Here is a 27,454-nt window from a genome sequence, read left to right as displayed (position 1 = left end):
GAGGCAGCAACTTCTACACGTATAAGGGTATTAAAGGTTACGGCGAGAAGGCGGGGACGGGGTACTTTAAGATCAGCCATGATCTCGTTGAATGGCGGAGCAGGCTCGAAGGGTCGAATGACCTACTCCTGCTCCTATCTTCTATGTTTCTATGTACTATAATCAGCCAACTTTTCTACATACTGTGTCTGTTACTTAATTGCATTACTATTTCCCTTAAACTGTATAATTGAAGTAAATAGTAAATTGTTACATCTTAATGGAATAATGAATATTACATAGGCATATTTTCTATGATTACTTAACCCCTTGGTTCCAACAGTAAGTAGGAAGAAAAAGTTTGAAAACCATTGTTTTAATAGTACTTAATTGATTCATTATGTGTACGGTTTCAGAACACTGAAGGAAATGGGCCAATGACAATTTGTCTCAAGCAAAATATTCCAGTAACAATTGGGTCGATAGCAGTGATTCTCCACCTTCCCTTCCCACTCACATCCCACCTTAAGCAATTCCTTACTCATCACAGAGCACCGATGGTACAGGGATTGCTTAAGGTGGTTGGTGAGTGGGAAAATAAAGGTTTGAAAACCACTGATAGCAGCTCTTGGGAAAACCCTAGTGTTGATTGTAGAGCAGCAGAGAGGTTTATATATTACTGTACAGTACTCGGTTATAAACTATTGATGGAGAAAGACAGAGTCAATTTCCTGTTTCTGGTAATGTGCTGTCTCCATATCTTCATCATAAAAGAGCCCATCGTGGCTTAAGTGACTAACACCATAAGCGCTCTGTTGTTATTTATTAAAATAAATCAGAACAGCACACAAAATGCTAGAGGAACTCCTTGGGCCAGGCAGCCTCTGTGGAAAACAGTAGAGAGTGGACACTCCATCAAGAATAGCAAGAGCCAAGCAGTCGCCAGAATAATAAGGTGGGGTGGAGAGGAGCACCTCTTATAGGTGAATACAGGTGGGGCACTGTGTGTTGCTGCAGTTTTTCAGCCTCTTGTTTATGTACAAGGTAATCCATATCACATCTTCAACCTATGGTTCCATATTTTGTTTGTTGACATTTGTAAATCCTCCTAAAAGGGCTTGTTATAAATTGAAAGTTTCCTGTAGTAGCACTGGTTCATTATTGAAGTGCATCTGATTGAGGTCACTCAGTGTAGCCACTTTCTGACCTGACATGGACTGCAAAAGGCAAATAGAATTCATAAAGGTGATATCCCAGAGGCAGCTGTTTGACTCTGCTGGTCTTTGCCTTTCCACGGGAACTGCTTCCTTAAGTCGAGCTTACCTAACACTTGCATGTTTAAAAATGTATTTTTTTGGAATAATTATAGATGCCACACTTCTTTTTGACTTTGTGGTCATTCAAAATGAGATGAAAGAATTCTTCCTTCACTAAAATTTAGTCTACTTGGAACTTGGCTGATCATAGCCTTGATTGTGGTTGAATGCTAAAAGGTCTCATCAGCTACGAAGGATTGAAATCAGCCCACACTCCCACAGATAAGGACAGAGCCACAAAAGCACAGAGAAGGACTGCACTGGGGGGGTGGCAAGATGGCGTAAGGAACAGACGTGCCTTCCAGTCCTCTCCTGACTCTAACTTATTGTTTTGTCTTTAAGTGCCCGTTAAAACTCTTTTAAAAAGTTTATAAATAGTATGAGGTGTTGAATTAATACCTAATGGTACATTTGTTTAAAAAAAAAAGTAAAAGGAAACATCAACAGATTGTTTAAAAAATTATATTTTCCGAAATTATCTGAGCCTGCTTGTTTACAAAAAGCCACGACTCAGCGTGAAATGGATCCAGGAAAAGAAGCGCAGAATTTGGCATTGGGACTCCGCTCTGTATCGGTTGGTCTTTCTGAAGGTCGTTCTCAGCAGCTTTTAGAACAAAGGGCTGGCCGGGTGCCAGTATTTCAAACAACGTCTACTGTGAGTGCTGTTACTGAGACTTTGACTGCTGAATTAGCTGGGGCGCCACCAGTTGGAGAGTTAAAGAGTTGTCATTTGACTGCTACACCACCAGTTACAACAGCTCTTCCAGATACTGACGTAACGAAGCTTTTAAAGGAAGTTTGGATCAAAGATAACCCAGATCATCAGCCTAACCTGACACTTCTGGGGGGTCTGTGGCAGGGGCTCTTACATGGAGTCAAACTGCAAGAAAAGCTACTAAATTAAAAGAAGGGATAGAAGGTCCTCTGATTCCACAAGAACAGCAGGATCTCTCCATGTTTGGATCTACTTATGTTGATATACTTTTCAAGAGTCTTGAACATAAGATATTTTCTTCAATTATGCATTTAGGTGATTCTATGAATAATCTTACTTCTAAGATTAATGCATTGGTGGATGTCAATACTCAACAGTTGGCTGATTATGGAGCTTTTAAAGTCGAAACTATTGAAAGACTTGAGATGTGTGATCAAGGATTATCTGATGTACAAGATCAATTGCAAGATGTGAATAAAACAATTAAAACGCTACAGATTCAGAATAAAAATTTGGCAAAAAAGGTTGATTATTTGGAGAACCAATCCAGACGGAATAATGTGAAAATTGTCGGCTTGCCAGAAGGCATAGAAGGGCCAGATCCAAGAAAATTTTTCACTGAATGGATTCCACAAGTGTTGGGACAAGATAGGTTTCCTGAAGGTTTAATACTGGAACGGGCTCATAGAGCTTTGAGAAGGAGACCTTTTTCAGGACAGAATCCAAGACCTGTTCTGGTTCGCTGTTTAAATTACTGTGATAGAGAGACTATTTTATGTATGGCTATTAGAAATGCACAGCAAAACAGATCTCCTTTGATGGTTCAGAGTAAACGTGCTTTCTTCTATCCGGATTTGAGTCAGGAAATTATGTTTCAACGACGTGAATTTAATTCTGTGAAAGAATTATTGTGGGGGAAAAAAGGATATAAGGCAACATTTAGATACCCTGCAGTACTGAAGATTTTTCAGGATGGATATCAACCAAAGTTCTTTGATAATCCTAAAGAAGCTATGGATTTTGCTCAGTCTTTACCAATTACGCAATTCCAGGAACAACGTAGTCCTCCACGGTCTCCAAAGAGGGCAGAGCTGCAAGAAGGGAATCTGATTTCTGGAAGAAACGGTGGTCGCAATGGCAAAGTTGATTTTTATAAATAAATAAATAGAATTTTATTATTTTTTGTTGAGAAGATTTCAAATAGTGATGGGAGTTGGGAGAAGGAACTGGGTGGGCACCAATTTCCAGAAGTCATCAGCTGCGTGTGAGTTATTTCACACCCAATATTTTGGGGGAGTTACCGCATTAGGCGGTTTAAACAGGAGGAGGTAATTGTGACCTCCGACCTGTTTTTTTTTTCTTTTTAATTTTTGGGTTAGGGAGTGAAGCTTTTTTTTATTACCTTTTTTAAATAATTTTTTTTTAAAAATTATATATATAACTTTATTTTTTTTTAGTTTTTTGTTCTAATTTCAAAGGGGAATTAAGGGTTTTTCTTTTTTTGGGGGGTTTCTTTTTTTTCTCTTTTTCCTTTTTTTGTTTATTTTTTGTTGTTGTGTTTTATTGAGTGTAAGAAATGTCTAAATTGAAGTTTGCTTATCTTAATGTTCAGGGTTTAAATAATCCTATTAAGCGTAAGAAAGTACTTGCTTATTTAAAAAAAAATTAAAAGTTGATGTTGCTTTTTTTACAGGAAACTCATTTAACAGATGAGGAACATTTGAAACTCAAATGTGAATGGGTTGGGCAAGTTTTTTATTCTTCATTTAGTTCTAAGGCAAAAGGTGTGGCAATTTTGGTACATAAGAATCTACCATTCCAGTTACAGAATGAAGAGAAAAATGGTGGAAGATTTAGGACATAAAATAGCTGAAGAAGCTTGGATGGAAATTTGTCAGAATAGTATTCGGAAATTAATTAATGCTAGACTAGCGATGATTAATTATAATTTTATTCATCAGCTATATTTATCGCCGGAGAAATTAAAAAAAATTTGGTCTTAGTAAGTTGGATTCTTGTTTCCGATGTGATCAGACGGCCAATACTTTTTTGCATACTGTTTGGCTTTGTGATCGATTGCAGCAGTTTTGGAAAGGTATTCAATCTGTTTTTAACAGTTTATATAATATCCATCTTGTATTAGATCCCGATATATTTTTATTAGGGAACATGCAATCATTAATTGATTTAGGTTTAGAGGATTATCAGATTTCATTTATCTATTTAGCTTTAGTTGTGGTTAAGAAATGTATAGCACTTACTTGGAAAGATAGAAATATACTAACTTTAGATAAGTGGTATTTGGAAATGAAATTTTGTTTGACTATGGAAAGGATATCTTTTTCAATTCAGGATAAGATGTCTTTTTATAAGTTAAAGTGGACTCCGTTTGCTAATTATATGCATTTAAGTTTGATTTAAATATATGTTTAAGTGTGATATTTTAGTATTGACAATTTTTTTTTGTTGTTAGAATTTTTTTTAGGTTAAGTTTTATCTCTTTTTTTGTCAGTGGGTATTTTTTTCCATATATAATGTCAATTTTATTAATTCTTCACTCTTTATTTTGGGGGGGGAGGGTTGGACTAATTTTAAGTTAGACTATTATTGTGTTACAATTAACGGGGGGGGTTATTTTGTGTAGTTTTCTGATGTAATATTGTAATCATACCTTTTTTAATTTTTTTTTCTATTTTTCTTTAAATGTAATTCTTTATTGTATTCATGTTATAAAATTTTAAATAAAGTCTTCAAAAAATGAGAAGGACCGCACTGAGCTGAAAATGTGCACATGTGAAATAAGTAGACCACTGGCAACAATGAAAATTACCCCTACAAAATTTAGCATTCAGAAAAGGAGAACAAAAATTTGTGTCTGGCAGATAAATATCTGAGGTGGAATTTCTGATTCAACGCCATTGTTTTCAGTTTTTAATTAGAGGCCTTGGTGCAAAATAAATGCATCAAGGCCAAAGAGCTGAAATTGTCAATGTTGATGCATGATATTCAAGAAGAATGTGTCCATTTTAATCTTTGTTTATATCTCTTCCATGTACAGGGTCATTTTGTTTTTACTCTGGAGGTGCCGTTAGAAAGTCTGAAGCTCTCACCAAGACAAAGATGAAGGTTGAGGTTTTGCCAGCATTGACAGATAACTATATGTATCTTCTGATTGATGATGAAACCAGAGAAGCAGCAATAGTGGATCCAGTGGAGCCAAAGAAGGTAAGTGGGAATATTAAGGCAGTAGTTCTCAGCCAGTTGTAGCATTCAGCAGCGGTGAATGTGACATTCAATCTTAAATCAGAAGATTGCTGCCTTTAGTACAGTAGGATTCCTTTGAATGTAAGGGATTTCCAGATATTCTGGCGGTCGGCCTAATGTCATGGGCCGAAGGGCCTGTACTGTAATGTACTATGTTGTATTTTTAGTATAGTGTGCTCATTTAAATAATGTTTTGTAATCATCCGACTGTATGGAAATGAGAGGTGCAGTGGATCAGAATGGCCTTTCTTCAATGAATACAGAATGTATTTAAAATGGTTGCATAGAAAGTAGGTTGTGTGGGAATGGCTAATATGGTCCATAAGGCAAATCGATTAAGAACTGCCAGTTTGATGTTGGTGCTGTTTCTTTATTTGATTGTAATGGATTTGAATTATTGAACCTTGTCGCCAGCAAGCTCTCTGCTGTAGTGAAGCAAATCTACATGAGGAGCAGGAAACTGTTCACCTGCTGTCACCTCTCACCCAGAGCTAAGATCATTCCCATATCAGTCATGAACTGCATATAAAAGATCCTACTTTGCTAGGTGCAAACTCCGAGGCTGAGGTTTATGTATGTGTTAACACTTTAAATGAATTGTGCAAGAAAGTGAACCTTTACACTAGCAACTTTAAAGCAGAGTCTCCTGCAAACTTGTTCCCATTGCACATCACCAAATAAAGGTCAACATGAGATAGCCCTGGAGGTAACAGTGAATTGACAGTTATGCAAAAGGGGTGGGCTGGTTAGTGCAGCGCCGTTACAGCGCCAGCGATCGGGGCTGGGATTTGAATCCCACACTGTCTGTGAGGAGTTTGTATGTTCTCTCCGTGTCTGCATTGGTTTTCCCTGGGGGCTCTGGTTTCCTCCCACTGTTCAAAACGTTCGTGGGTTGTCGGTCAATTGGGTGTAATTGGGGGCATGGGCTCATGGGCCGAAAGGGTCTGTTGTTGTGCTGTATATCTAGATTTTAAAATTTAAACTGAAGGGCAATTGGCATCAACCTGCACCATCCAAGGAAATGGGTGTTCAATGATCAAACCCAATACCCATCACTGATTCTGCCTCCCCCCTCCACTTCCCTCTGCCTGCACTCTACAGAGATCTGCATTATCTAACACCAAGCACCTTGAAGGACCTCGGTCGCTGAAAAATGCTCCATATTTACTGGCACTATCAGCCAGTGTTAGAGGAGGAGTGGAAGGTGTTACAGGAATCAATCAAGGCAAATGGCAGGTGCTGCTGAACGTGTGAATTATATTGCTTCTGATTTTTTTTTTATTTTAGGTAGTTGATGCAGTTAAAAAGCATGGAGTAAAATTGTCCACTGTTCTTACCACACACCACCATTGGTAAGCATATATTTTTTAAACAAACTTTCACTCGGGACTGAAAAATACACTTGATGTGCAACTGACCTGAAGCAGGGATGTCACCGGATACAAGCTTGACATAGAATTCCTCTAGGAAAGATCCTCTGAGATGGTGACTCCCAGGAACAAGTGGCCAATCCCCTGTACTTTGCACAGATGACCCAACTTATTTCCTGTATTACTGTATATACTTGTTTAAACTGTGTAACCGTTGACTCTTCCCCCCCCCACCCTTTCTTATGGCCCAAAAAACACGGGTATTAACCCGTGTAAAAGTCGACCACCCCATTTTTATCCCTGACCACTCACCCATCTGAGATCCTGACAACGCGTCAGTAAGACCCTTGCCCAGGCCGCCTGCCCACCGGACCTGCCGATGCCCCAGCCACAGACTTGCCACCCAGTCCCAGCCATCTGAGCTCCTGATGCCTTGAACAATGCAGGTCTTTACTGAGGTAAAACATTTGACCCGTGTGAAAGTCGACCCACGCACCTTTTATTGGCCTGAAAAAATGGTCCAAAAAATTTGTTGATTACATGAGTATATACGGTACCTGTGTCTGGTTCTTTTGATAATTCTCCTGCATTCTCTGTGTTCAGGGACCATGCTGGAGGTAATGAGGACCTGGCAAAGAAGGTGCCTGGTCTTCGGGTCTGTGGTGGTGATGAACGGATTGGAGCTCTCACATGCAAAGTCACACACAAGAAAAAGTTCCAGGTAATCAATAAAATCTAAGAAGGTGTGCTGTAAGAATCACCTGCACCCAAGATGATTAAACAAACTCCTGTTACATTCTTTTCCAAACAAAAGAGCAATATGGTGAAAGAATATCCTAATCCGAATGCAATCTGCTGGAGGAACTCGATGGGTCACGCAGTATCAGATCTTATCACCTGTGTGTATAAAGAATATCCCAAATGTGTTTTTTTCTGAATTAGTTCCAGTAGCAGTTATGAATAAGGTTCAAATTATTTTGGAATTGCATGATCCATTTTTCTCCATTTTGTGGAAGATGTTCCACAGTTAACACAAGATTGTTACAGCGATTGGGATGGGGTTCGAATCCTGCACTGTCAGTGAGGAGTTTGTACATTCTCCCTGTGTCTCTATCAGTTTTCTCCAGGATGTACATTGGTCAGCATGGACTCGTGGAATGAAATGGCCTGTTTACATGCTGTATGTCCAAATTTAATTTAAAATGTTCTTATCCACGTACCTGTCCAAATGTCTTTGAAACATTGTAACTTTACTCGCCTCTCCCACTTCCTCTGAAAGCTTGTTCCATGTGCTCACCCTCTGTGGAAACACCTGCCCCTCTGGTTCTTTAAATTTTCCCCCTTTTGTTTTAAACCTATGTCCTCGTGTTTAAGACTCTTTTACCTTTGGAAAAAGATTGTGACTATTAACCTTATCTATGCCCCTCATGATTGTATATACCTCTATATTGTTACCCCTCAGCTTCGTATGCTTCAGGGAGAACTCCCCTCTACTCTATTACATGAGCTGCTGTCCTGGAAACACCCTTGTGAATTTTGAGCATGCTTTCCAGCTTACTAGCATCCCTCCTACAGCTGGGTGACCACAACTGTGGACTATACACTGTGTAATCTCACCAACCTCTTGTACAGTGTCACATGACATCTCAACACTTATACTCTGTGTCCTGATTGATGAGAGCAAGCTGCCACAGATTCACCACTTCAGCCAGCAGCCCGTTCCACACACTCACCATTCAGAGTGAAGAAGTTCCCCCAATGTTCCCTTTAAGCATTTAACCTTTAAGCATTTAACCCTTAACCCTTGTCTTCTACTTCGTGTCTCATCTAATCTCTGTGGAAATGGCCTGCTTCTATTTATTCTGTCTCTACCCCTCATAATTTTGTACACCTCTATCAAATCTCCCATCAGTCTTCCACTCTAGGGAATAAATTCCTAACCTTTAAACTTTCCCTGCAATTCTGTTTTGTGTCATGGCAACATCCTTGTAAATCTTCTCTGTATTCTGTCAATCTTTCAAATCCTATCAGCTGCCCTTCACTCTGAACTTGCCCTATATCACTTTAAATTATTTTCCACTTGCCAGATGTTCCCTTTACCTGCAAGCATCCTCTCCCATTCAACCTTTGCCAGTTCCAGTCTAATGCCATCAATTTTAGTCTCCCCCTTGAGATATTCTACAACTGATCAGAGACTTCCTTGACTTTAACACCCAGGAGGCAACGCACCATAAAGTGGCCACAGAATCTCTTATCTGTCTCCCTATCAAGTCTCCTGTCGCATCAGCTTGCCCTTTCACACTGCCAACCCTCCTAGAAAGCGGGTAAATGATCCGGGTTGCAGTACCCAGTTAGCTGTTCACTCTGGACCCTGAATTATCTGGTTCATGTGGATATTATTGATCTAAGGGGGACCCAACCTCCAGCTGTGATGTCCTGAGTGACGTAGTATGTTTTTGCAGGGCAGTGAAATCGTAGTGGGAATAAAGGACATAGGCACTCAATGTAAAAAGACCATGGGAAAATCTACCACAGTGGGCTGTTCAAACTTAGGACAAATCCACATTATTCACAAATGTCATTATTCCCTAAGCAATAGAGTCTAACAACTATTTACATAGCATTACATTGTATTAGGTACTGTAAGTAATCCTGAGATGATCTATAGAGCAGGTATGTGTTGATGGTCCTGCCGGCCACCCTATATATTTCACAGGGCGGCTGGTGTGGGTGTCAGCACATACCTGTGGTTTAAATCATCTCAAGATTACTTATAACACTACTAGACTGGTGAACGCACACAGTCACTACATCACTAATGGCTCCCAGTGGAGCGGGTTGGCATTAATTCTGCCACAGAGTCAACTCTGAGTTAACTTGGCTGGGCTTTGATCTAATTCCCCCCCCCCCCCCCCATGAAGAGTTATTTAAGGTTCATCCATAGTTTGATTATTAAATGATTAAAAGCAACATTGTTTTGAAAGTTTTGATTAAAATAATTCTAAGGCTGAGTAACAAAAACATGTTTAACTGAGTAACAATATTTAAACTAACTGCCAAGACATGATGTGTTTAACCATTTAGGTTGGCTCTTTGAATGTGGAATGCCTGTTTACACCTTGTCATACATCAGGACATATCTGCTACTTTGTGACAGAAGAAAAGAGTCCTGATGCACCAGTTGTATTCACTGGTGAGTATGGCTGAACCCTCCCTCACTAAATAATCCTTTAACATGCAGGTTCTTCTGTGTGAAGGCTCAACAGGAAAACTTTGACTTTCACGCAAGAGTTCTACATTTGCCACTGCTGAGAATGTGCTGTTTATATTAAAAGAAAGATGCATTTATATAGAACGTTTCACAATATCAAAATGCAGTTTTACTGCCTGATGAAATAGTTTTGTTGCCATAATGTAAGAAACACAGCAACCAATTCACTCATGGCAAGCTTCCATTAAAAATGCAATGTGATAATGACCAGATAATTGCTTTTAGAGATGTTGGTCAAGAGACGTGTACTGGCGGATTTTCTTTCTTTATTTAAGGAATATAGGCAATGCTGACAAGGCCAGCATTTATTACCGGTCACAAATAGCATGGTGATCCATGCTGCAGTGATCCTAATAATGATGGCCCCACTGCAGAGAGCTCTAGGTGTTTTTCTGTGGTGATGGTGGCGGGATGGAGATGTATTTCTGAGTGTGTTATGCATCTTGGAGGTGAATCTCGAGGTGTTGGTGTTCTATTTAGTGCATAGTAGAGATCAGGGATTTGGAAGCTTTAATTTTTTTAAATTTAGACATACAGCACAGTATCAGGCCCTTTCAGCGCATGAACCTATCACTCAATTACACCCAATTAACCTATAACCTGTACATTTTGAATGGTGGGAGGAAACTGGTGCACACCACACAGACACAGGTCGATTGAGGATGAAGTACTTAAGCCTGAAACATCGATTATGTATTTTTACCTTTGCTATATAAAGGACACTACTTGACCTGCTGAATTTCTCCAGCTTCGTGTTTTACAAAGACCACTTTATAGTGACCAAGTAAAGCTGCACAACTTTGGGTGGAAACTGGATCAGCCACAGGAAACTCGTAAGCCCTTTTGGGTGGGAGGGGATGTCTATGTTAATTTTTCACTTGCCGGTGCGTATGGATGATGCCACGGCGATGGGTGGTGCTACTGCACCACTTGCCCCACCTCCCTCAGTTCCGGAAGACTGTGTAACTAGCTGCTACAGGCTGTGGCTCTGCAGAGCCTATAGCACAGGAGGGGTTATACCTGCATGCAGGTTAGCTCAGAAAGAACACACTGTTCCCAGAAAGAACAACACAAACCCCAGTTGAGTGTAGTTAACACTCTCAGCTTTATTGGGCTCACAGCCCTGCTTTTATTCTCAAGATGAGGGCGTGGTCAAACCCCTCTCAGCACTGATTGGTGTATTTGTGATCCACTTTCCTCGTGTCTTGGGTAAACTTGTACCTCTCACTTTGTTCGTTTTAGATTGGTCACAGTGTTCGAGCTACCGAAAGAAAATAGACACACACACACACACACACACACACACACACACACACACACACACACACACACACACACACACACACACACACACACACACCCCGAGAGCAGTTCAGTTTATACAAGTCTTTATTACTAAATCTAAAGCTGAATTCACACTACAATATGCAACCCCTTCCCAATTATACTTATCAACGCCTGGACTGGTCCCGACTGCCGAAGCGAGGCAATGACTGCACGCTTGTAGTAGGTTGTCGGGGCGCTGGTAGTGCTTCTCCACCTCCCTCAACCGGGACATTAGCTGGACTCTTGAAGTTCTTCTTGCTGAGAGATGTTGCCACCTCTTGGAGGGTCTCAAACTTCAGCAGTGGGACCATGGCTTATATTACCCAAAAGTTGTTTATGTTTACTTCAGATCTTATCTCTTTGAACAAATGATTTAATTATCTTCAAGGTCTCCTGACAAGTCTGCGACCAACAAAAGAAAACTGCATCTCTTGGCCTCATGGTGGAAGTTGGATAATGTCTACTGATTCATATGCATCCCTGGGCCCGGCCCCATAGTGGAATTTAGGTGTGTCTACTAAATATGCATCCTGGGCCTCATGGTGTAAATTAGATTATGTCTTCTGATGCAACTGCATCCCTTCTTGCATTAGATGGTCTAAATCCTCCATTACACCTTGATGGGCCAGTTAAGCTCCTTTAGTTGTGGCCAATTGGAGGACAGCCTGCTGGATCGTCACATTCGTCCTTTATTTTGTGAGGGCCCCCCCCCGCCCTCGCAACGGCTCCCAGCACTGCTCTATGAGGGCAACACTAGATCAGCCTTATAGGCCTTCTCCATAAAAGGTAAATTCACCTTTTTTTTGTTGAGCCAGCTTTAATGTGGTGTTGCACCATAAAAAGACCTAAACATTCACAGGGATAACTCAGTTGGCATCGGAGGTCAGGATTGAATCAGTGTTTCTGGAGCTGTGATCCACAGACTGTGTACTACCCTTTGAATTATGATGGAAGGAAGCTCATCTGTGATGCAGCTGAAGATGGTTGGAATTCAGACATCGCAACATTGCATTAACTATCCTACATCTGGGTTGATCAATCCCCAACAGTCCCAGCCAGTTTGCTTTGTACAAAGTGTGACTGCATCTATTGGACAGGTTGGCTTTGATATCCTTTGACTTCAGTTTTACGAGGGCACCTTAACGTCATACAGGTACACAATCCTTGGGGGGGATAGTGTATTCTGAATTTCGGATTTTTACACATTTCAGAACAAAAGCCAGCTGCCCCAGATTTAAGACCAACTGAATTGTGTTGCCATATTCACCCCATTTCAGTCGTGCTGCCGTCTCTCCCACTCAGCCACCTGAGTCGCGCCAGCGGCTCTCTCCTCTTCCCCCCCCCACCCGAGTCACGCCGGCGGCTCTCTCCTCCCCTTCCCCCGAGTCACGGCGGCAGCTCTCTCCTCCCCTTTCCCTGAGTCACGCCGGCGGTTCTCTCCTCCCCTGTACCTATAAAATCTTCCTGCTTCTTTGTTATAATTAACAAACATTAGTGCTCTGGATAACTACGTGAGATTTAGCTCCAAATTATTGGCGTCCACACTACACAACCTCAGCCTTCGTTCTACAGATGATCCAGCTTCAAGTCCTTTCAGTGTTCATTCTTCTGTGTACACATGCCTCGAACTTTTCATCTGTCTATTGTGATATAGATATGTTTGTGGGAGATAAATTGGGAGAGGTTTGTTAGAGTAGGTCACATACAAACACTTTAAAACACATCTTATTTAAAATACTAGAGCTCTGCTACTGCTAGACATATCAGCTCCACAGCTTTTGCAAGAGCTTTGGAGAGTGCTCAAGAAACTTCACTAATGGATTGTTGGTTACAAAAGGCAACAGGTGAAAGAGCTTGTCGGAGCCGCTTCTGTCGAGAGCTGTTCTAGGAGGGTCATGTGGTTTGGCAAGCATAGAGTCAAACAGATTTTCTCTCACAGAGAGAGAGAGAACACACACACACACACACACACACACACACACACACACACACACACACACACACACACACACACACACACACACACAGGATCACTTCGACAGTGTTACAGCCAGTAACAGAAGCTGGGCCTGGATCAGGACAAGCTGGCAAGCTTGTGTATACCCCCATTTGGAAGATGGCCTGGTCAAAGCCCTTGTGGTTCTTGCAAGAGGAGAGGACTGGCTGTCTAATGTTTCACTTGGAGAAACAAAAAGAAACTCTGTGGTGACCTGAAAGAAAGAGGTTATCAACTGGAGAACCCTGAGGGGCAAGTTTCATCAGCAAGACACTGGAGTGGCTGATTAAAAAAGGAATCATTTGTGGATGTCTTGGAACAACAAATCTCTCTTTGAAAACTGACAAGAACCTTCCTGAGCGGTAACCATTTACCTTTCAAGCACCAAAGCCTGATGAACTTTATAAATGTTAAATTCTGTGCACAGTATAAGAAATGCCTGCAACCAGTGAACTTGGAGGAATGAGAAGTGAGATTGGACTGTGAACTTACACACACATTACATACACACGCTTATAATTAGAAGGGGGTTAAGTTAGGTTAGTTAAGTCAATAGTGATAAGTTAAAATCTTATTCTGTTTTCATGTTTAAAGATAATTAAAAGCAATTTTTGTTTAAGTAACCATTTGTCTTGGTGAATCTCTATTGCTGCTGGGTTTTGTGGTCCTCTGGGCTCGTAACACTACACTTACACTTGGCTGCAGCTAACTGACCTACTGAACATCGCAATGACCAGCACAGAGAGTGAAAGGGCAATCTACAAAAAATGTATTAAAAAGGCAAGTCATTCTGGCAAGTTAACAGTTCATAATGAAACAAATCTTGACATTTCAACCATAGAAGAATACAAATTTTAGTGTAAACTGATCTGCGCAATCAGCACCAATAATCAGGAGCGGACCGGAGTCCTCTGTAAGGAGTTTGTATGTTCTCCCCGTGTCTGCATGGGTTTTCTCGAGTCTCTGGTTTCCTTCCACTGTTCAAAAATGTACTGGAGGTGTAGGTTTATGGGGTGTAAGTTGGGCAGCACAAACTCGTGGGCTGAAATGGCCTGTTACTATGCTGTATGTCTTACAAAAAAAATTGCACAAGCCTCATTGACCACTGAAATCTTTTGACCATTTTATCTCCTCTGATTTTTCTTCGAGTATCTTAGTTTCTCTTATAGTTTTGTCCTTTGTAAAGACTGATTTCTTTTAAGGTCTGTTTTCTTCTCCTTGCTCAACCTCCCATGTTCATGTTTTAAAGTTCACTGTTGAGTTCTCTGATTCAAAGGTTGGTCTTGGTTTTTTCCCCCACAGGTGATACGCTCTTTGTTGCTGGTTGTGGTAAATTTTTTGAAGGATCTGGTGAGGAGATGTTTCAAGCTCTGATCAACATCCTGGGCAGCCTGCCACCTGAAACTGTGAGTGTTTTAATTTTGAACAAGGATTGAAAATACTAAGATGTTATTTTGGACCCTTCCTTTACTTCAATGTCAGCAATCAGTTGAAGATTCAAGCTGCACAATTTTTTACATAACTTTATGCCATCCACTTTATCCATTGTTATATTTGTACTGTAGCGGCCCGTCCACGTAGACAGAGACTAGCCCAACAAAATGGTCAACGAATGCGCAAATCTGATGGGGGGGTGAGTGTGACACCAGCCATCATGGTGATAAGATGGGGAACGCTGGTAGGAACGCCTGCCAATTCCAGCCCAGCGCTCCAATGACATGGGGCCCTGACGACAGTGGCAGGTGCCTCATGTAAGTGCGACAGCCAGAGTAATAAACCAGTGTCGTTTCCAAGGCTTTGGTGAGCGTGTTGTTCTTCTCCACACTCACGTGGCATGAATGCTACATCGATGACCCCAACAGGTCCAACCAGCAGTTGGACCTGAAGAAGAGGATGAAGCAGAGCCAGTGACCATCCACCTGGTCTCACTCAGGCTCCTGATGCTCTAGGTGTCGCAGCCACACGTGTGGTTCGAGCAGACCGAGGCCCAATTCCAGCTTCACCGCATCACTGACGCCGACACCCACTACTTTCATGTCATGAGCACCCTCGATCAGGCAAGGTTTTGGCAAGGGTCGTAGATTTCCTACAGCAGCCACTAGATCAAGGCAAATATGCGGCCCTCAAAGAGCTGCTAACCCACACCTTCAGGCTTTCCCATTGCGAGCACGCTGCTCGATTGCTGCATATGGATGGATTGGGGGACAGGGCCCTTGCGCCCTAATGAGTGAGATGCTCGCATTAACCAAGGGCCACAAGCCTTGCCTCTTTGAGCAAATCTTTCTGGAGCAGCTGCCTGAGGATATACGGCTCTTGCTCACAGAGTAGGACTTTAGTGACCCTCAGAGGATTGTAACCCTGGTGGAATGCTCTGGAGAGCAAAGAAGAAAGCCAGTGCCATCATAGACCACATTAGCAAGCCCCACGAACAGCTGCCTGAGAGATCAAGTCCAGCGGAGAGGCAAGTGAATACCCCAGGTCAGCTCAGCTACCATCAGCAGTGATGGGGTGTGGATGCCCGTTGATGCCACCCACGTGTGGGCTTTCGGGAAATACCCTGGCCAACCCGTTGATGCCCTTGTTTGGCCCACGTGATAGCCTCCTCGGTGTCTGGGACTTACTGTCGGGGAGGCGTTTCCTGGTCAACACGGGCACTGAGATAAGCATCCAAACCCCACAGGCCTCCACACCTGCAAAGGCAAACGGCCCAGCACTGAGGGCAGCCAGCAGCTCCTCCATTTGGACTTCTGGTACCCACACCACCACCCTTCAGTGCTTTACATGGACCTTCACTCTCGCGGCAGTGGCGTAACTGCTCCTGGGGACCGACCTGCTGGTCAATCTCAAAGGACGGCGCTTGGTGCAAATCAGAATCTTTCAGACTCTGCCTCTGGGGGAAGCCAAGCTACCCCCTCCCTCCCCCCACCCTGACTATATAACACTGTCAGACAACATATTCACCCGCATCCTGTGCCAGAGTTCCCCTCGATAGTGGTGCCACAGTTCTCTGCGGCCGAGCTAAAGCAAGGGCTAAGGTACCACATTCTGACTAAGGGCCCCCCACTCTATGCCAGGGCTCCCGCCCGAGAAACTCAGCACGGCGAAGGAGGAGTTTAAGAAAATAGAGGAGCTAGGGATTGTGCGGCACTCCGACAGTCCCTGGGTCTCCCCCCTCCACAATATGTCAAAAACAGTGGGGTGTTGGAGACCATGTGGGGCTTCTGCCACCTCATTGAGGCCACCATGCCCAACAGATATCCCATGCTCCACCTCCAACCTGCACGGGGCACGGTTCTCCAAGGTGGACCTCATCTGGAGATGCCACCAAATCTCAGTTCACCCCCAGGATGTCCCCAAGTGTGCATCATAACCTGCTTTGGTTTGTTTGAACTTCTCCGCTTGCCCTTTGGACTAAAGAACGTGGCACAAACTTTCCAGCGGCTGATGGACACAGTGGGCCGGGACCTCCCATCTGTGTTCATCTATTTGTACGAAATCCTCATCGCCAGCCACAGCTGCAAAGACCACATCGCCCCCACCTGAGACAACTGTGCACAGGTTGAGTGAGTTCAGGGTGACTATTAACCCCTCTAGGTGCCAGTTCAGACTGGACACCATCGACTTCCTGGGGCAAAGAATTAACAAGCACGAAGCCACACCCCTCCCTGAGATTGTTGTGGCAGTCTGGCACTTCGCCAAACTATGCATGGTAAAAGTGCGACAGGAATTCACCAGTATGATAAACTTTTACCACCTGCTGATGATATTCAACTCACAAGACATTACCTGGGGCATTTCCGAACACCAAAGATGCGCTGGCCAACACCACCCTCCTGTTAAACCCAGACTGGAGGCACCTAGCACCCTGACAGTCAACACCTTCAGCACAGCGGTGGGAGATGTCCCACTGGCCTCATTTGAGGGCCAGTGGCAGACCTTGGCCTTTTGCAGCTGGCACATCCGCGCCCCCCCACCCCCAACTTCCAGAGCTCAAATACAGTGCTTTCAACCAGGTGGTTAGACATTTCCGTTACTTTTTGGAAGGGTGGTAATTCATGGTGTTCACTGACCACAAACCAATGACTTTCACCTTCCATAAGGTATCTGGCCAGCATTTGGCACGACAACAGAGACACTTGGGCTACATGTCCGCATTTACTACGGACATACAGCACATCATGGAGAAAAGCAACATGGTAGCCGATGCTCTGTCTCGCTCCACAATTGAGTCAGTGCACACCCTGTCCCGGGGTCGACTACGTGGCCCTCGCCAAAGCGCGACAACAAGACCCTGAGATCCCCGTGAGTTGGACAGCCATCTCCGGACTCAGGGTAGAAGACGTCCCCATCAGCCCAGGTAACTTGACACTACTGTGTGACGTCTCTGTCTGCAGCCCCATCATCCCGGCTGCATGGAGATGCCAGGCTTTCAATGCCATTCACAACCTGGTGCATCCTGCAATTCAAGCCACGACTAACAGGTTTGTCTGGCACGGCCTCCGTAAGCAGGACAGCCAGTGGGCCAAACCTGCACAAACTGCCAGTCCTTCAAAATGCAAGTTCACACAAGGGCAGCCACACAGACCTTTGAACAAGCGCGGTGCAGGTTCAGCCATGTATGTATTGACATTGTGGGGCCATTACAGATTTCCAATGCTTGACCATGGTTGAGTGGTTCCACAGGCACCTCAAGGCAGCCTTGATGGCCTGGCTCAAGGGTCCCTTCTGGGTGGATGAACTGCCTTGGGTCCTGCTGGGGATTCGCACTGCTCCGAAGGAGGACTTCAACACCTCAGCAGCGGAGGTAGTCTCCGGTGCACCCTTAATTATTCTGGGGGATTTCCTGGCCCTCAACAAACGCTTGGAAGTTCAAGCGACCACCCTTGAGAACTTGCGGAGAAAACTGGGGTCCCTGGTCCCGCAACAACCCCCACCACACGGCCAGCCCAAACAATACGTCCCCAGGGACTTGTCAGGACATGTTTGTGAGGAGGGGTGCACACCGGCCTGCCCTTTGAGGGGCCCTACAGGATCATCAGGGATAAAGGCTCCACCTTCATCCTGGTCGCTGGCGGTAAGGAGGAGACTTACCATTGACTGCCTGAAACCAGCATATCTGGACTGTAATGAGCCAGTCTCCACTCCTCCCCCGTGACTCGGGGGCAGACTGCCCAAGGCAATGGACAGTGGCCCGATTGGCGGTTCTGGATGGAGGTTGGGATCGTGTAGAGGCCTGTGCATGGAGACGCGGACTGGCCTACAAAATGGCGGACCATGGGGGTGTCACCGGCTGTCATTCTCGGGTGACCTCCTGCACGGTGGAAAGATGGGGAACTCTGGCAGGAATGCTGGCCAATTCCAGGCTGGTGCTCCGATGACGCGGGACCCTAACATCAGCACCTGGAGCCCATATAACTGCGATGGCCAGTGCAATAAACCAGTCTTGTTTCCAAGGCTTTGGTGTGTGTGTCATTCTCCACGCTCACATGGCATGAACGCTACAGTACAAATTAAAATGTAAATTATATTAATCTCTAGCCCTGTCAAGGTACAAGAAGTACAACCAAACCACAAAGTACAACACACAGAATTTATTAGAGTCACGCTAGCGGCAATGAGCAGTAAATAGGGTTGGGTCGACAAGGTCGCCTCCCAAATACTGTTGAACCTCATTCAAAGTACAAGGTTACAGAGTACAATAAGGCATTTTTTTGCTGCATTTGGTTAAGTAACCATTCCTTTGAGGGGATTATTTCAAGCTAGCTGAGGTGTTAGAGTCCATGTTTGCTCGTTTCTAAAGACAGGAAAATGGTTATCATTCATTGGCTTTCTATATGTACATGACATAATTGAAAGATATTAATTTGTGGCAGACATGATACAGTAGTTCAAAGGATCCTTTAAGACTGTGCAGAACTGTTAGTCTGCTTCTTGGCACATGTAAATGTTACTTCCCCAGGGATCTCCCCATATTCATTATCTTTAACAGGGTTAGCTGAATTTTAGATACTGAAACAGGCTTTTGATGTTTCCACATTCTGTTTGACAAGCTTGTAGTGCCGTCAGCTGTTTTGGTTTATGAATGGGCTGCGTCTGATAGCTCATTATGTGTAATGGCAGATAATAGCTCTATTGTGTACAGAGGAGCAGGAGATGGCTTTATGGAAGAGGTAATAACGGATAGTTGTCTGGAATGTTGTTAGTTGCAGCTAACGTGTCTGGGGGCGGGGGGCGGGGGGCGGGGGGGGGGGTGGGTCCCCAATAACCAATACCCAATACCCATTTCTTAATAAGTCACAGCAATTGTTTAAAAGTCTACTCTTCCTTTCATAATACAGTTATAATTGTTTCAAAGTATCCAACATCTTTAACTCTATTGCACTATACACAGAACATTCATTTCATGACATTGTCAACCAATACCACACCTCTATACAAGCAACTGCCCCTAACATTTATAAATTTTAGCTGCTCACTGAGGTCAGATACACTCCAAGACCTTACCATATGACTACTTTTCTAGTATTAAGATGGCTGTTGAGTTCTGCCAGAGTATTCTTTGGACAATGTTCCTTTTTACTCCCCATACCCATTGCAACTTCTATTTTGGTGTCATAGATTTTCAGCAAAATAATATTAGTAACGTCAAACCTCCTTGTTTCCTGTCTGCACCCTTGAACTTTGCTGTTCCATAAATATCCCAAATGTGCATCCAGACTGGATTAGATATTCTGCAAACTCAGCATCACTATTGGCTCCAACAGCTAATATTTTTCACCTACACTATTTACAAATGTCTCCTCTCCCTACTGATCTGAAACCCTTGCTCTTTCCCCTTTCATAACTAAAGCCCCTTCAGGTCATCCACATCCACCAGTACAGTTGCAGCTCATCCTGCAGAAGCCCACCAGCTGGGTAGGTTGACCATTGTTAACCTCCCTCTTGCTGCAGCTTCCAACATTTCCCATTTTACGAACCCTTTTCTGCTTTGCCTTCTCTACACCCAAGTAAATATTGTCCAATACACAATCCTGCTCTTCGTTGCTTCTTCTTTAGCACGTGACTAAACTTTTTAAGAATGGAATTGGACCTGGCTACTTTTCCTAAACAATTTTGCCTGATTTTTCTCCAAAGCTTCCAAATTATTTTCTTAAATTGTGCTCACCCCCCCCAACCCCCGTACTTGTTAAGTTTAATGTTGGTCAAGTTGAGGCACTCTCTCCAGCTCAGGAGCGCTGTTCTAATGTTTGCAGTTCATGTTTTTGGCAGGTCAGTCTTGACTAAGCTATGTTCATATAAGAAATTGTTTCCCAGTTGATCTTTTTATAAAAAAAAGTTTTGTCAGAATGAATTATTTTATGCAGATTTCCAGACTAAGCTTTTAAAACAATTCTAGAAAGTAGGGGCTTGTAATATCTAAATTTCAAACCACTAATCCTTAAAGTTCTACTATTCTCCAAATTAGGCCATAAAAATTAAATCATGGTACCTTCACCTATGTAAAATTATACTGTGCTCAGAAGCATGTATTAGCTTTGCCTCTATTTAGTTGAGCCTCTTACCTTCTTCCAAGTATTTTTTAATTATATTTCCACCACCTCAATGCGTTTGATGTTCTCAGGCCACCTGTCACTCCTCTCTCTCTTAAAAAAAAGATATAATTGCCCCCTCTGCTATTTCTCCCCCTGGTTAATCACTATTCTGACCAGTCCAAACCATCAACAACTTAGATTAAACCTCCAAACACTGCCACCCTAACCTCCCTCATAATTTCCATTGCTGTGTGCACCCCACCCACATCCCTGATCATCTGGCCCCAATAGCAACTTTCCGATAGCCACGCTGGCTCTCGAGCTGCTTTCTCTTTGCTTGACAGTGATGAATTTTGTTCAAGGCCTGTTGTACCACATGCAGCAGCTTGTGTCTCACATACAATATGAGGCATCTGTCCAAGCACAGATGCCTCACAAAGAACTGGTGTCACATTATCATTACAACATCTATATTGTGAAACAGTAGAAGGGTTGGTTTCATACACAATATTTGACTATCCCTTCAGAACCTCTTTAGCAGGCGCTGGAATATTTTAGAGAGAATCACTGCCTAATGCAGTTTTGTTGGCTCCCTCGCATGGGAAATGAGCAAACGACCAGGTTAATGTTTATTCCAGGGAATGGCTGAGTGAGGAAGGGATGCTGGTTTCCCAGTGTGAGCTGCACCTGCTGCTCTGTGAATGGTAGGATGTGGTCATCCATATCACTGTGTACCAGCAAGAAACAGCAATACTTGATCTTGTCTGAAGTTGGACAAAAACTCTGTCAGGCTTGAGCATCTGGCTTCTGACTCAAAGGCCATGACATTACCAAATGATTCGGCCGATTCATCGACAACATTGTCAAGGATATTGAGGCAATACTGGATGCTCTTGATTGGTCACAACCAGGAAAATGTCATTTAAATATAGGTACAATGACATACCATTTCCTTTTTTGATGCTGGAGATTTCATTGCATTTGGTGATATTGTATTTTGAAAGGTTGCTTATGTGGTATTTATTTTCAGAGGGTATACTGCGGGCATGAATATACAATCAACAATCTGAAATTTGCACGCCATGTTGAACCAAACAATGAAGTGATCAAACAGAAATTAGCTTGGGCCAAGGTAAGTTTGCTACTTAAATGAAGCCTGAATTCCCAGCAGTTCAGCTGTTTGCTTCATCCCGTGACTTTGGAGCATTGATGGTATAATTATAATGAAACATTGGCTTGAGTATTTGATTTCAGTGGTATGTTTCAGCCATTAATTGATCACAAGCGGTCAACCAGTCAGGATAGTATGGGCTCAATGGCCTATCTTGTTATGTTTATGATATATCTTATTTATCATCATGAATTTTCAAGAATCTCATATTGCTTTTCAGACAATGGAATATTTTCGCACAAATAGTAGGGCTGTAATTACATTTGTTTTGTTTCAAATTGCCCGAGGCCTGAATAAATCTAAGACATTATGGCAAATTACTAGCTTCTCTTTTAAACAATATCTTCAAATAAATACATTTAAACATTGAAGCAAAAGACAATGCCTTGTTTTTCAACTGAAGGGTGGACCTCCGAGCAGCATGGTATCCTGGACTATAGGCTCAAGACCACTTCTTTCAAGAGACAGGTCAATACTTCACAGACAGTGAGAATGCTGAACAACCAAAGGACCTGCTCGCATTAACCATTCGAGATATTCATGAAACAATATTTATTTATGTCTATGAATCCTTGTTCTGCATGTGTGTTATCTCTGGTTGTGTGTCTGCGTGTTTTACACTGAGGACCAGAGAACACTTTTATCGGGTGGTACTTGTTCAATCAGATGACGATAAACTTGACTTCAGGCAAACACATTTCCTGAGTTGTTAAATCTATTCCGTTTCTCACTTCCATCAGATGTGGCCAAAGGAGTAAAGGGCAGGGAGATGACTGCCCTGACAGTAAAGAACAAGCAAGCATACTTGGACAAGTAGTTTGGAAGACATTTGTTTCAGCTTTAGCTTTGTGGATCTTCAGAAAAAGAAATTCTGTTATGGCAAGGCAGGATTTTGCTTGAATCTATATCCAGATTTCTTGTCAGAGTGCATATATGACATCACGTACAACCCTGAGATTCTTTTTCCTGCGGGCGAGGCAGAATTACTACGTATTGATTATGCAAAAAAAAAACAAATAAAGAAATGTAGACAACTGTGCAATACAGAGAGGAAATAAGCAATCAATAAAGTGCAAAAGTGAGGGTCCTAAAATGAGTCCCTGATTGAGTTTGTTGCTGAGGAGTCTGATGGTGGAGGGGTAGCAGCTGTTCCTGAACCTGGTGGTGCGAATCTTGTGGCACATAGACCTCTTTCCTGATGGCAGCAGCAAGAACAAGAGCGTGTGCTGGGTGGTGTGGATCCTTGATGATTGCTGCTGCTCTCCAATAACAGCATTCTTCATAGATGTTTTCTTTGTTAGGAGGGTTGTGCCTGTGATGTCCTAGGCTGTGCCCACTACCTTTGGCAGTGGTTTACATGCAGAAGTATCGGTGTCCCCACACCAGACCGTGATGCAGCTGGTCAGCACAATTTCCACCACACCTCTAGAAATTTGTTTGGGTTTCTGATGCCATACAGAACCTCTGCAAACTCCTGAGGAAGTTGAGGCACTGGCGTGCTTTCTTCATGAAGATATTCATGTGTTGAGTCCAGGAAAGATCCTCTGAGATAGTGAATCCCAAAAAATTATTGTACAACCCACTATTGTCAGCAAATTTGTAGATGGTGTTCTTATACTCAGCCACGCAGTCATAGAGAGAGGTACAGCAGTGAGTTAAAGGAGAAGTTATTTAAAGTGAAGACAAATTCTGCCAGGCAGAGGAGGGTGGTGGTAGAGGAAAGTAGGGAGTATAGCAGGGGGTTATGATTGCAGCCCTGTGATGCTCCAGTACTGATGGAGATTGTGGAGGAGATGTTTTTACCAATCCTCACTGATTGTGGTCTGTAGCTGAGGAAATCCATGTGTTTAAAAAGAGTATTCTGTAACGACTCAGAGTTACAATGCAAGGTAAATTGTATTCAGTGTTTGGTAAATTTAAATCTTAAACTTTGATCAGTTTCTTTAATCTATTTTAGAAACACTATGATCTTGGACATCCTACCATCCCATCCACCATTAGAGAAGAATTCAGTTATAACCCTTTCATGAGGGTCAGGTATGGAAAAATCCTTGTTAAGAGTCTTGAACACTCTTGCATCTCTTTCCATAGAATACAATTATTGCCAAATTAAGAAGAGAAAGTCCTTTCTTAGTTTAAGACTTGTTTTAAAGAGTTGGTGCCCTTAGAACAAATGAGCACAAATTACTTTAGTTGTCAAGAAAGAATGTCGAGCATCAACAGAGAGCTGAAGTCGATGTTCTTTGAGTGGATAACATATCAGTGAACATTAATTCTTCAGTCTGTAAATGATCATCAAGAAATATAGTGGGAAATCAAGGTTAAGTGAAATCAAAGAATATTGGTAAAGAAAGAAGGAAAAAAGTCACTGTGAAGTCTGGACCCAATCTTCATTTTAGGAATGACCACCAAGATCATTAATGCATTGGATTGGAATGTTATAAGAAAAATGTTACTGCAGAGTAGATGCTGGAAATCAAACAGAATTCTGGAAACAGAAACCATTAGGATTCTGCTCAGAATTGTCAGTGTAAATCTTCAACCTAAAACTCATCCTACGGCAACAAACTAGTCATTCCAAAAGGTTTGTAAACAGGCCAGAAACCGTTCACCACATCTTTCTTGAAGGATCTTCAGGTTCACAATGCCCATACACCAGCTACCACTAGAGGTCTTGGTTCAATGTCTGGGAATTGAAGTCAATAGGAGATCAAGCTCTTCCATGTTAATTGAACTGGCACACTCATCCATGTTTATCATCATGTTTATTCCCCCCCCCCACATTCTGACAGACTCCATTGGTCACACCTTCCCCAACCCAATTCTTACCTCCACTTATCCTTTCCCATCCTCACTCAATCTTCTCACCCCATTAAGATGCTGTCATGCCTGCCCTACCTTCTTCTTATGTACTTCCCTACTTCTTCCCATGTACTCCCCCACCGACTCTTCACCCCGCAGTTGCTTAGGGTGAGACACTCATTCTATCCCTTCACCTGATACCTCCAGGACCTTGTTTGCAGATTATACAAAGAGTAGAGGAGTTGTGGATGGAGCTGAAGTTTGTCAAAGTTTACAGGAGGATATAGACAGGATGCAGAGAATGGCATATGGAGTTCAATCTGGGCAAACCTGAAGCCTGAGTACCGGGTCAATGGATGGATACTTAACATTGTGGAAGAACATAGGGACTTTGGGGTCCAAATCCATACATATGTTGCTGCACATGTTGATAGGGTAATTACGAAGGTCTATGGGATGTTGGGCTCCATTGGTTGGGGGATTGAGTTCAAGAGGTCAAGTTGCAATTCCACGGATCTCCAGTGAGACCACACTTGGAGTATTATGTTCATTTCTGGTCACCTCCATAATGGGAAGGATGTGGAAACTATGGAGAGGGTGCAGGACGTTGCCTGGATTGGGAAATTAATCTTAAGAGGCAAGGTTGGCAGAGCTGGGACTTTTCTCTTTGGAATGAAGGATGAGAGGAGACTTAATAGATGTCTACAAGATTCAGAAAGGCATACATAAGGTAGACAGCCAGCACCTTTTTCCCAGGGCAGGATCAGCAAAAACCAGAGGATGTCTGTACAAATTGAAGGGATGAAAGTTTAGGGGATATGCCAGGGGTAAGGTTTTCTTAATAAACAGTTGTGGGAGCCTGGAATGCCTTGCCAGGGTGGTGGTGGAGGCTGAAACATTAGGGGCATTTTTAGGCACATGGATGGAAACAAAAATAGAGGGTGGGGGGGGGGGGTTAGTTTTTTTTTAAATTTTGGTAGGAATATATGGGCTGGCCTGTACTGTAAAAAGCAACATCTTCCATAATTTTTTGTTAGGTTGTTAGTTTTGATAAAAAATCTGAGCATCGGGACATGTAGTAAACAATAACCTTATTTTTATAGAGAAAAGAGTGTTCAGGATCACGCTGGACAGAAAGATGCAATTTCTACCATGAATGCAATCAGAAGGGAGAAAGATTGCTTTAACGTGCCGGTGGATTAACTGCAAGATTGGGACAAGCAGATTTCAAAATATTATCTGCTGTTGTTTAGTTACGAATCTTCTGTTAATCAAAATTTGAGATGGAATATACAGTATAAGACATCTAACTTGCATGCGTTGTGTTAAAAATCAATGTGACTTGTAACAGATTCTGTAACTTTGATTGTAGATTACATTATCTGGAAGTTAGGTAGTTTAAGTGATTTTGTATCCACCTAAAGTCCTAAAATTACTTCAAACTGAAATTTGCCTCAGTAAAACGGGACAGACACAAAAAAGCGAATATTTGTAATGGGCTCTTTGGCAGGGTTGGAAAGTAGCCTTGCAGCTTAGCTCACGTGTTACAGTTTGAAAATGATTGTGGCTTTCCACACCTGCTGGAGATTATGGTTGCAAAGATCACTTTTTTTTAAATTGAAATCTGATTATAGCACTTTGTTCAAGAATATGATTCCTTCCCTGGTCTGAAGCAGCCACTTGAGGCTTTTATCTCATTTATTTACAATCTTTGAAGATGCAAACTAAAATCTTAAATACTAAAATATTTTCTTCTCTTGCTCTTGTGTAAACATTTAAATGTAAATGTTGGCTTATTAATTCATGTTAAAAATGTCAAGTTAACATTTTGCTCTCAAAATTAAAACTGCAAGAATTAAATGATAAGAGTGATACATGAACATGAACACGAGTTCCCTTCCTTTCATTCTGGCATCTCAACTGTTCTACTGCACCTGCTGAATTTATGCAAGGTTTCCTGTTAGGTTAGAGATGAAGTTTATTTTTTACTTCCTTCTTGGAAATTTGTTTACATTTTTGTTAAGGGCTGTCTGTAATAGCCACTAAAGAATGCAAGTCATAATAAAAAGTACTGACCAGCTCTTCTCCATGGTATGATCCGGATCCAAGGATAACTATGCCTTGAGCCTGGACTCTAACCCAAATTAACTGTTTGGTTGAATGTAAACTTTGTAAACTTACAACTATTACAGATTTGTTCTTTAACCAGGTTTACTTCTTTCGGCATAGATTAGATCAACTAGCACATGTCTCAATCTCTGAGGGACTTTAATTATTCCACAGTTCTGTTCAGCCACAGATTTGGGAGAGAATTTGTTCTGCTCCCTCCTGATCTATCCTCTGATAGTGTGTGCTTTTGATCGTATTTTTGGAATCCATGTTAATGTTGTAAAGTTACCAAAAAAAGTAAATAAAATGCTTTGTGTTGTTCATTGTGATGTGCATTCTTTGCATCAAAATATTTCAATTGCTGAGTTAAAGATGAACTGTCCTTTTTTTAAAAAAAGGAAACCGACCAAGGCAGTGCTGGTAATTTCCATTGTACGAGTAAAAATGTTCTGAATTGCTTTTTAAACATAGCAGCATTCAGAATTCAATGAATCTGTTGGCAATCTTCTATACACAATCCATCCTAATGAGATTTCATACTACCATTGTAATTGGGCAAAAATCTCACATCAGGGAAACAGCATCAAGTTGAAGCCAATTAAA

At 42.4% G+C, this 27,454-nt stretch overlaps 1 protein-coding gene across 4 annotated transcripts in view; it reads left to right on the top strand.

Annotated features, from left to right (window-relative positions):
• hagh (hydroxyacylglutathione hydrolase) overlaps positions 1 to 27,174 on the top strand; it is a 46,791-nt gene extending 19,617 nt beyond the window's left edge. For 3 of the 4 annotated variants that reach the window (XM_069907093.1, XM_069907091.1, XM_069907090.1), the window contains 8 exons: positions 5,069 to 5,235; positions 6,562 to 6,626; positions 7,248 to 7,365; positions 9,729 to 9,837; positions 14,540 to 14,643; positions 21,800 to 21,901; positions 23,898 to 23,977; positions 25,846 to 27,174. In XM_069907093.1, the coding sequence (XP_069763194.1) occupies positions 5,131 to 5,235; positions 6,562 to 6,626; positions 7,248 to 7,365; positions 9,729 to 9,837; positions 14,540 to 14,643; positions 21,800 to 21,901; positions 23,898 to 23,977; positions 25,846 to 25,945 (783 nt within the window). In that variant the 5' untranslated portion in view covers positions 5,069 to 5,130 and the 3' untranslated portion in view covers positions 25,946 to 27,174. The remainder of the gene's footprint in view (positions 1 to 5,068; positions 5,236 to 6,561; positions 6,627 to 7,247; positions 7,366 to 9,728; positions 9,838 to 14,539; positions 14,644 to 21,799; positions 21,902 to 23,897; positions 23,978 to 25,845) is intronic. The other variant, XM_069907092.1, reaches the window with a different exon arrangement.
• The last annotated feature ends 280 nt before the right edge of the window (positions 27,175 to 27,454 follow it).

The sequence above is a fragment of the Narcine bancroftii genome, chromosome 12, assembly GCF_036971445.1.
Source record: "Narcine bancroftii isolate sNarBan1 chromosome 12, sNarBan1.hap1, whole genome shotgun sequence".
Taxonomy (NCBI): domain Eukaryota; kingdom Metazoa; phylum Chordata; class Chondrichthyes; order Torpediniformes; family Narcinidae; genus Narcine; species Narcine bancroftii.
This window is presented reverse-complemented; position numbering and strand designations above follow the sequence as displayed.